This window comes from Hesperophylax consimilis, chromosome 31 (assembly GCF_061612785.1).
Source record: "Hesperophylax consimilis isolate HC1 chromosome 31, BYU_Hcon_1.0, whole genome shotgun sequence".
NCBI classification, from domain to species: Eukaryota; Metazoa; Arthropoda; class Insecta; order Trichoptera; family Limnephilidae; genus Hesperophylax; species Hesperophylax consimilis.
In genome coordinates, this window is record NC_142866.1 from 2,538,946 (window position 1) to 2,550,340 (window position 11,395).

The 11,395-nt window shown below is 33.8% G+C and overlaps 1 protein-coding gene across 1 annotated transcript in view; it reads right to left on the bottom strand.

Moving 5' to 3' along the window:
- Positions 1 to 11,180, bottom strand: part of LOC149409341 (uncharacterized) — a 71,993-nt gene extending 60,813 nt beyond the window's left edge. Inside the window, exons 1-6 of the mRNA XM_089649778.1 lie at positions 11,118 to 11,180; positions 10,338 to 10,552; positions 9,607 to 9,967; positions 6,035 to 6,214; positions 5,345 to 5,628; positions 4,173 to 4,611 (exon numbers count right to left, since the gene is read on the bottom strand). Coding sequence (XP_089505904.1) covers positions 4,173 to 4,611; positions 5,345 to 5,628; positions 6,035 to 6,214; positions 9,607 to 9,967; positions 10,338 to 10,552; positions 11,118 to 11,126 — 1,488 coding nt within the window. The 5' untranslated portion in view covers positions 11,127 to 11,180. The remainder of the gene's footprint in view (positions 1 to 4,172; positions 4,612 to 5,344; positions 5,629 to 6,034; positions 6,215 to 9,606; positions 9,968 to 10,337; positions 10,553 to 11,117) is intronic.
- Positions 11,181 to 11,395: the final 215 nt, after the last annotated feature.

The window sequence follows — 11,395 nt, forward strand, 5'->3', positions numbered from 1 at the left end:
TAAGTTCGAAATTAGAATTTCTTCATGATAAATTTGAAAATAAATTGGTCGCTGAGGAAAAAATGATTAAAGATTTTCACGGCCAACAGTATTTTGGTTATTTGTTTTTGGGGTGTTATGCCGTGTTGCGCTAACTCCTTCTTTTTCGGACAGCATTGCAGTGTCCATCATCAGGGCAGATGTGTTATTTGTGTAAAATAAACAAATAACCAAAATGGTCGCTGAGGGATTAATATCAGCTTTTAAAATGCATTAACATTGCTGAAACAAAAGATTTTTTTTAATTCGCTATAGACTTCTATTACTACGAGTTTACGGACAAAAATATTTGCCTGATGGAGGAAAGACTGAAAATATTTCTAGTCTATTTGTTAAAAAATATAAATTTCCAAAAAAGGACATGTAAAAAAATTAAAAATATCATACCGGAAAAAATATATATAGAATTTCAAAGTGAAGTTTATAAACATGTTGAATGTAAAAAAACATTTCTAGGTTAACAAACAAGAGAAAGAAGAAACCAACTTTGAAAATAGTGGAATTTTTAAAACAACGATCTTAATTTAGTCCTTCTGTGTCAAAGGAATAATAATAATTCATTTTAGATGTTATTCAATATCCTAGTGTTAGTAAGATCATAGCGTTAATTTAAGTGCTATGTGTTTTGCCAGAAAATGATAAGGAAGACCATTAATATTTTTTTATATTATTTTATTTTCAATTTGTATTGATATTTCAGCGACTAATTATTGCTTATAATTATTTGTTATCTTTAATGCTATGCATAAAACATTGTCTTATAAACATTAGTTTATCATTTAAAAAAAAAAAAATATTTGACAAGTCAAAAATATTTCACCAATGTACCGGACAGCGGGTGGATGTACATACATAATTATTAAAATAATTAAGGAAATGAATATTTACTGTTATCACGCATTTAACGATGCCGAATCCCTTTAGAAGCTTATCACCGGACACGTATCATGTGTCAAATGGGATTTAACCGTAGTAATTATAATTTGGTTATTTTTCTTGGTTCCGCTCTTAATGCATCCCGTTTAGAGATAAGAATAATTGCTGTACATTAACACGTGTTGAATTAAAACTCAATAAATATGCAAACAACTGGCACAATCAGTCAGTTGTCCGACGACATTCGCAAGTTGTGTTTCTTTGAAAATCCTTACCTAAGGTACCCCCCCGAGAGCGAGAGGAAACCGGCATTTACAGTCGATGTCACTGGCGTAAGTATCTGGTACAACCAACAAATGAAGATATAATATGTCTCGACGCCATCTAGTGAGAAATATAGCACTAACAAAGCCTTTCCTACAATAATAAAGTTCGTTGTTTACAGGAGTAAAAAATATAATAAGCAGTAATTGTTGATTGAGGTACTAGTACATATTGAATTATTTGGAGGGTTGGAAATAAGCCGACATGTTTCAATGGTTTCAGAGCACCTGACCGGACATCAGAAGGCACGGGTTCAATTCCCGTTGGCAGCATTTATTTTTACTCGGAAGATATTTTAATTTTATATCGATATTTCAGGCGACTAATTATTGCTTATAAAATGGTTTAGGTAGGTGTTTTAAAAATACAAAAAATTGTTTCTCCCTATACATACTTGTGTATAAGGACGTAATACTGTCATGGCCATTGTTTTACCACACACGCCTCACAGATCTCATTTCTAGAGCATCAGTCTACTTTCATCTTGCTGCTTTCTTGTTTTTGACAACATTTTTTTATCTACCTTTAGATAAATGGTAAAAAAGATAGTAAGAAAAGCTCTTTTATGTAATATAAATTCTCTATAAGTCTATAAAATATATGGATTCATTTTATATTTGTAGATGTATCCATTACTAGTAGCCATGCCGCTGATTTTGAAATTACCTATTCATTCTGTAAATTTTATGCAGTTTTAACCTGGATGCATTGAACGACAAAACATTTTTTTTGTTTTTGCTATTCTATTTTATCAAAAAAAACTGAAACTATAGTAATTAAATCAGTTGGGTTAATGGGTGGAAGGACCTAACGTCCAATGATGACGTGTGAAAAAGAAAAGAACAACAAAAAATTCCACTGGAGACCAAAATTTCATTGGAATTGTTAGTTACTCCAAATAATGTCCGGCAACACCGATTTAAGTAAGTCAGGTACGTCTCTTAATACCCTGCAAAAAGTTGATAATTTGACTATTTTAATTTGGGCTTATCATTAATAATAAGCGATATTTGAAGATGATAAAGTCAATTCGAGTGATATTTTGTTTGATAATATGTGTATTTAAAGTGTAGGTACATATTTATATCAGATATATATCTATACTATACTTAACCCTTTCGGACCATGTGATTTTTGAAAATATTTGGTTTTCGTTTATCAATAATTGTTGGAATGACTAACTTTGCTCGCTTATTTTATATTGGCTACTTGTTCAGGCGGTAGCCATTTTTGTATTTTGAAGTAATTTTGGTGTTCAATTCTTTCTTCCGATTTTTTTTAGCTCTGATGTTATTTTTTTTATGTAATTTTTTAAATGCAATAAATGTTTATATTTTTGGAATACAGTTTACGATTTGTTATTTTATGTGTAACAAGTCCTCAGAGACAAAATTTTCAATTTAATGAAAGTAGCAATAACTTCTTAACTATTGAAAAATTAACATGACGGCCGGCATAGTCCAGTGGTAACGCATTGGACTGCCATTCCGAAGGTCGCGGGTTCGAACCCAGCGTGCGCAAATAAATTTTATTTGATTAATTTGTGTTATTTCACAATTAATTAATTAAAATAATATATAGTATATTTGCGGCACGTTCCAGAGTGGAAGATACTACCAGTATCGCCCTGGTGTAAGACCACCATTCAGAATTGAAACGTTGCTCCAAATGGCTTTAGCCGTGTTTAGTGACTAGATCTGAATAGCCAGGTACTTCCCCACCTTCCTCTTTCCCTTCCCCACTTACCTTCAGCCTCACAACATCCCCTAATTGGGGATGCCATAGTCTCACTGGCTCCAGACGGGAGCAGTTGGGACTCTTGTGAGGTATTCACTATAAAAAAAAAATAAAAAAAAATTAATAAAAATTATCATATATATTATTAAAAAATTATCATTATATTATTAAATTATTAATAAAAAATATCCAATAACTGTTCCAACTTTTGTCGAGTATCAAATCTGTTCAACCACTGCCAATTTTAATTCAGTATGAAAGGGTTAATACATAGTTCCCGCAGACACTTCAGGTCCTATGCGTAATGTGGTGTCTCCCTGATATGCCTTATTTCCTTTGCCTTTCCAGATAAGTAAGTATTCTGGAAAACAACACACCTCCCCATAAATCTAAGCATTTTCTCGACAAAGCGCAACGCTTGCAGTGCAATAATCATTAATTAGAATTTCAGCAGGTAAGTTGCCCAATAATAAATGCGATTAGTTTAAATACATAAATAATTTTATTAAATTAACATTTCATTTGGATGAGAAGGTTAGTATGGCTTATTTAATATATAACCTATCCATAAGAATCAGTGGCGGCTCGTGACTTTTGGGTGTACTAGAGTGCTAATATTATAAAAAATGGCATTTCTGATGTTGTTATAGCTTAAAATGATTTTTTTTTTTTTTTTCGAAAATCGATTTTTTGTATGAAGATTTTCAGGAAATTTCAGTATAGCCGTGCGCCGCACGGAATTCCTGAAAATCTTCATACAAAAAACCAATTTTCGAAAAAAAAAAAAAAAATCGTTTTCAGCTACAACAACATCAATTAAGCCATTTTTTGTAATATTAGCACTCTAGTAACCCAAAAGTCACGAGCCGCCACTGATAAGAATACATCACAACGCTCGGTCATTTTTAACATAACTTTCATTATAAGGTAGTCAAAACAAAATTTTGAAGTCGGTTTCTTAAAAATTCTATCTAAATATATTGGGTGCAATGAACAATGGGTTCAATGAAAATTTAATCACTTAACTCAGGTCTTACACGAACTTCGAAAACGGCACCGTTAATATTTTTGCGTGAACTCTAATTAGATTTTGAACTCCCATAGCTTGTTATCTAAAGGTTAATTTTACTGATCGTAAAGTTGAAAGTGGAGAAAAACTACATCAATGGAATCTAGTATTTATATCCAGATTGGGCGCTGAAAGATTGCTGGTTCTGTCCGAAGCCAGATCCCTGGTTTGATCCTTTGTTGAATGATCCCTGGTTTGATCCCTGGTTGAATGATCCCTGGTTTGACCCCTGGTTGAATGATCCCTGGTGAGATCCTTGGTTGTATGATCCTTGGTTAGAGCCCTGGTTGTATGATCCCTGGTCGTAAGATCCGTGGTTGCTGGCTTCCTCCCTCTGGTTGAGCTCGATGGACTTGAGGATGGCTTCTGGGATGGGGGGAGGGGTGGGGAGGTGGTCTCCCTGCGCGTGGAAGCCGTTCTCATCAGCCGTGTAGGTGACGGTGTACTGGTGTCCATCAGGGCCGGTGTACGAATAGGAGCCCTGCACGGTCTCTGCTTCGTGCTCGCTTCCAGCGTCCTTCAGGTATCCCGATTCCTGTGCTTGGATTCCATTTCCAGTTTCATAGCTGGAAACAAATACATTTATTTTTATTTTTGTAACGCAAAAACATATCATGTATGCCAAACACCGCATTAATGGAGAGGTACAATAAGAAAGCGACTGAATGGTGGTGTTGGAGCAAGTCGACTAATACGGTTATAGTAATCGGCGAGCATGGAGAAAAATGGAGGTGGTGCGTTGTGACATGAAAACTATGTTTTTGGTTGCTAAATTTGCGAAAAATTAATTTCCTGTCACATTATTTTTCCAGCTAGCAGAGATTGCTGTTCCAAACACAAATGTTGATGCTATATTTGAAAGCAAAACTCTAAAATGGTATCACCTGAATCTTTGTGAGAAATCAACTTTATCTTTCTTACTCTTTCCCTCTTATCATATTTTTGATGTATTTTTATTTCGGATTATGGAATCCGATATTTTGTCTTTAATGTAGTCAGATAACTTAACAACAATTTTTTTAATACTATTCGCTTTTAAACCATAACTTCAACACATATTCAAGGTACTTAAATTATTTGGCATTAATTTCGTATAAATTGTCGATATGTTAAACTGCGCGCTATTTGGTTACAAGAAGGCTATACATAGTAACATACCTCAATAACAACAATGATAATTAATTTATCGTAATACTATTCGTATACTTTCTGTTAAAATAATTTCTGACGCAGACTTTTCGCTTGAACAAAACAAGACACCGGAGAAAGTTTTCAATTTAAGAACATAAAGTAACATACTTGAAGTTGTAGCTGCCATCGCCATTGTTCTCGTTCACGAACTTAAGAATGGGGACATCGTTCTCAGCTGTGCGGAAGTTGCCTCCCTGATGACCGCCCCCTTGCGAGTACTGGCCACCCTGATGACCGCTCCCTTGTGAGTACTGACCACTCTGTTGACCGCCCCCTTGTGAGTACTGGCCACTCTGGTGGCCGCCCTGTCCACCCCCACCCTGGCTGGGGGGGAGGTATTGGCTGTCCAGGCGTCCACAGGAGGCCATGCCGAAGAAGAGTGCGACGAGAACCTGAACACAAGATATGTCTTATCTTTATGACATGCATAAATATATATTTACGATGTTTTTGACATCATGTAGAACGAAACAAAGATTTTTCACGAAAACGGCGCTATATAAATTATCTTAATATTATTATTATTATAAATTATTCATTAATTATATTTTATGTAATGTTATTTTTTTTATCACGTTTATTATCTTCGGAATCGCTTTGATCACTTTTACCACTGAACTAAAAATGGATTTGAGGGTTATGTAAATAAATCATTTAATTATAATTTTTAACCACTAAAAATCACAATAAAAGTACATGCTATAAATATGTAGTTCGCATTTGTAGGAAAAATAAGTATAAATAAATATATATTCAACGCCAAAGAAAGATTCTTTAAATAACTTTAGATTTACTTACGATTTTCATTTTGAGATAATCTAGATGATCTTGTAATGAACACCGAGAAGAGTATGATATGCATTGTAGATCAAGTGCGGAATATATAGTTGGTCCCCTTCCATACTGTGTGATATCCCGCTCCGGGAGGTTACCTTTCTCAATGGAAACGGAGATGATCTTAATACGAAATTTGATTCTCTTCAATAATAATTCACTTATCCAAAGGATAGAACAAGGTGATCAAGAAGTTCATAAATATATTTTAATACCTCCAATTACCCATGTACCTACATAAGTTAAGTAGAAGGTGGCAGTATTTTAATTCAAAATCAAACCAAATAAAAAACTTGACTGTTTTTTAATTGAGCTGTATATATTATGAACTAGGTCTGTATAGAATCCATCCATAGTACGTGATTTGCAAGTTGCTTCTAGTTGAAGCGAATGAATCACTCATCATCTCCTGTCAGAAAACATTGCTTTATTTTATTTCTAAATACTTACGCATTGTCTTCATTTTCTAACGTAAAATTGGTTAAAATGGTTTAATATTTTTTGGTATTTTCACGTTTTAAAAGTAGGTACTTTATATTATTGATGTAATTTTCAAATGTCTCTGTAAATTGATTGGCATGGTTCGTTGCGTGGTTCACCGGGTTTTTTTTATAAGGGACAGATTAAAAGATAGACTGACTTATAAAGTATCCACAAATGATTTTATTTTCTTCGTTTATAATCAAACGAAAATAATCATGTTTTTATATTTTTATTTTCAATGTTAATGTTTCAATTAACCTGAGGGATTGTAATGCACATACCCACAATAGCTGGGAATGGTGGACAACATAATGGACGGAAATATCTGGTAACCAAATATAAAAAATCCTTTCAAGTAACTTTCCAAATTTGAGGACTTTTTTATGTGAGCTGAAACGAATTAGTTATTATTATTGCGATGATGAAAACTTTATCTTTATCGGAAGTTGCTTAAACCTCGTGAGTAATTGGTGAGAGAAGTTGCATTTGATTTTACTGTAACCTCCATTAAGTGAATCTCTTTTACAAACATATAAAGAGATGTTTTACTGATTATTAAGAAATTTGCCGACCATTTCTTGAAATAAATCATTTTTTATTACAAATAAAGGGTTCATTTTTTTACTTACAAATTCATTGGGATTTATAAATAATTGATAAATTTGAACATTTAGAATTTAGGAAAAGTAATATTAATAACCAAATATTCTGTTAAGAAGAGTTTTCTTTATATTTATTTTCGCATTAATGCATATTATATTAAAATATTTAATGTTATTATTTAGATACCTTGGTTGCTTGAATTCTTAAAATTTTTATAGTTTTTTTTACAATTACTTTACCATAAAACCTAATAAATTACCTTTTCCCACCGCTTATTACTGTATTTTTATCTAAGCTTATTCATAACTTTCTACACTCTGTATCCTGATGAAAAACCGACGGTATTGAAACAAGTTAATATTTTTTTATTAAATAGTGGTGTAATCAAAAGTTTGTTATTTTCATTTACTTAAAATGATGCCACAAAGCGAATTTGTAATTATTGAAGAAGCAATAAGCTGTTTTTTATTTTTTTTCTACACAATTGTAAATGCTTTTGTGTAGTTTTATTTACGGGCACGAATGCACTTTTATAATTATACTTCAGCTGACCTTCCTCAAAAACATTTCAACAAACCATCAGGTTATTATATTTGCTTTAAATAATTAAGAGTAACGTAATTTTTTCTTCGTTGGGATGTGACTAGCTTTCTTGATTAAATATTTGCGTTCAAAGTACTGCGCGGAAAATCTACAGAGTTTACACCTAACTAATATACCGATTGTTTCTGGGTTCTGCAGTTTCTAATACTGCCAATTGATTCGATAAAACAATAAATAACTTTGTACCACTTAATCCTTACTGCCTACTCGAAAACGCTGTTTAAATTGTGACTATTAGTTGATTTATAAATGGTGTTGTTAATAATTATCTAGAAAATTAAATACTTTAAACACATTATATTTACCAATTTTTTCAATAAAATGACTTTTTTGCCCTCTGAATTAAAATTAAGAGATATTTCTTTTTCATATACATTTAACATTTTTTTATATTACCCCCGACACAGAAAGCCCTGAGGAAAATGATTTATGTCAGGGCCTATGTCATATTTTGGGATGATGTGTGGAGATTTTTATTAAAGAAAGGAAAGCAAGTTCTGGAAATGTAAAAGGTATGAGGGTTGGTATGAATCTAGGGATCAGTTTGTCTAGGAGTGACTGACATATGAATACCTTGGGAGGGTACGGCGCAAGGCTATGGGTCGATCTTGAACACACTCCACCCGATGAACCCAAACGTAGCGAACCACTTATGGTGACCTATGATAGAGGTGTTGGTTATCCAATAAATGATTCCCGGGGCGGCGGTACCTGAACCCTTTCCTCCAAATTGTGAAAAAAGTTTTCTTATAAATTTAATAATAATTAAGGTCCGGTACAGATTATAAGATTCGTCAGGTAAATTAATTACTAGAACGGTACCTCATAATGATATGTGTAATTTAATTTACAATTTAGGCAAACATTTTTAAATGTTGCTTTACAAGTGCTTCATTATAAGGGCAGTAACAATAAAATATTTATTTTTAAATTGAAACTACCACAAATAGAATTTCTATTACAAGCCCTAGGCAAAAATACCTTATTTTTGGAGATAGATGAAATATGTGGGTATTATCGAAACTAAATCTGTTTGGTGCCCAACGATCTATTAGGGAAATCTTGGAGAAAAGCAGTTTAGGACTAAGGCCTAATTAGACAAGAGCTTAAATGAAATGGCAGGAGTATGTATTATCTATGTTAAAGGCAATATCCGCGCTTCTAGCATCGAAGTCGGCAAACTTAGCTACATTGGTATCGAGGTTGTAAATAATAAAGCAAGGAATATTATGCTTGTGCCATAGTCTGATGAAGGCAACTTGAAGATAATGGACCAACGGGAATATAAAACAGTTATTCAACACTGATTAAATAATAAGCAATATGTCAAAAATGACAATGTGGCAAAAGAACAATTATACCTAAATCATAAAAAAACTCCATTTTACGCAAACATAATACAACGGCCAGGAAAATATTCATATCAATAATACATCCAATAAACACTGTATTCAGGTTAGTTTTGCTGGTATAAAAATTGTTCACAAAATAAGTAAGATTTTTTATAAGGACATAAATAATTTTATTAAATCAAAACATAAATTATATCTCATTTGGATGCATTCTTATGGCTAATCGATCATAATAATTGAAAACAATTATTCATCACAAGCATTGTCGGTTATTAGAACAATTAAATAAGTATGAACATATTTTATACAATAAGGTATACTTGTATAATATTGCACGATAAAGAACCAATCCTACAACGACAAGACAACGAGTTGACCAGTTGCTGCTAATTTACGCATATACGCGGATTGGTAATGACATATTTAGTTCATAGATTTATTTGACTGTAGCTTAGAGGTAAATAAAATAAAGGCATTATGTCAAAGGAATTAATATTTGTATCCAGATTGGGAGTTGAAGGATTGCTGGTTTGATCTGAAGCCAGATCCCTGATTGGATCCCTGGTGGTCGTAAGCTCCCTGGTTGTAAGATCCAGAATCGTAGGATCCGTGAGCTTCCTCCCTCTGGTTAAGCTCAATTGATCGGAGGATGGCTTCTGGGATGGGGGGAGGGGTGGGGAGATGGTCTCCCTGTGCGTGGAAGCCGTTCTCATCAGCCGTGTAGGTGACGGTGTACTGGTGGCCGTCAGGGCCGGTGTACGAGTAAGATCCTTGTACTGTCTGTCCCTCGTGGGCACTTCCGGCGTCCTTCAGGTATCCGGCTTCCTGTACTTGTATTCCGTTTCCGGTCTCATAGCTGAAAAACGAAAGATTTTATGCAACAAATCCTCTGGTTCAATACCTAAGTATATGGTTAATATTGTGGTATTTGAGTAATGCTACTGGAGATTTCAAGCAACGCAACAATTTGTTCATATAGAAAGCTGGTGTGTTTTGTCAGATCTAATTAAAAATGTGCCTACAAAGTTAGAGTGTCTTCTTTCTTTAATGCCTATTGTAAGGAGCAAGTGAATAATAGTACAGTGCGCTTTGAATTTAATCACTTGTGATGATGACCGCTGGCATACGAAAAACAAGTAATAACGCAGAGGAAATAAATTTTAGATACGCATCACAAAATATGACAGAAATCGACAACAATTTTATATATTTTTAAAATAACTCACTTGTAGTTGTAGCTCCCATCACCGTTGTTCTCGTTAGCAAACTTCAGAATGGGGACATCGTTTTCAGCTGTGCGGAAGTTGCTGCCCTGGTGGCCGCCCTGGTACTGACCGCTCTGGTATCCGCCCTGTCCAACATGTCCACCCTGGTTGGGGGGGAGGTACTGGCTTTCCAAACGGCCACAGGAGGCCATGCCGAAAAAGAGTGCCACAAGTACCTTTAAAGAAAAATGAGGAATATTATATAAGTGGAATTTTGAGAAATAGAAATATTAAAATCAAAAATGTTTATTATCAAATCAATATTAATTTTACGCTTCCTCCTACTTTAGCTAACTTTTTTGACAAAATTACAGTGTCCGTCGTCAGAATCATCTTCCACATCTGGACACATCTGCCCTGATGATGGACACTGTAATGCTGTCCGAAACGTTGCCTAAAGACGGAGGTAAAACAACACGGCAAAATATCCTAAAAATAAAATACTTTTGGCCGTGAAATTCTCAAAACATTTCAAGCAACACCATATTCAACAAATTCACCGAGTTTAATAAAAAATTAAAAAAAATAACTTTATTCAAATTTAAATAATAAAAAAATCTTTGTAAATAAAAAAAAACATCGTGTGTAGTACGTATTTTAGTTCACTTTTTCTTTAGATTCAGGTAAAATAGAACAGAAGAACGATTTAAAGTAAATACAGTGATTTTGATGGCATTGTTTGCTCAAACACAAACAAATAGACAATGAATTGATAATTGGTTTATAGCTATTTGTTCTTACGATTTTCATTTTAACAGAGTGTTTAGTGTTGACTGTGTGGTTGATTTGATGCACAACTGGAGTATGATACGCATTGTAGATCAACCTGTGAAATATATAGTATTTCCCCTTCCACGTCTCGTGGGATTCCTCGCGCTGGGAAGTTGCCTTTCCCAATAAAAAAAGAGACCATCTCAATCATCTAGATCCTAAAAATGCTGAGCCATCTTGCTATGTAGATACTAGCAGGGAAGGTAAGCAAGGTGATCGAGTTTTGCACAAACTATACTATTCCCCTA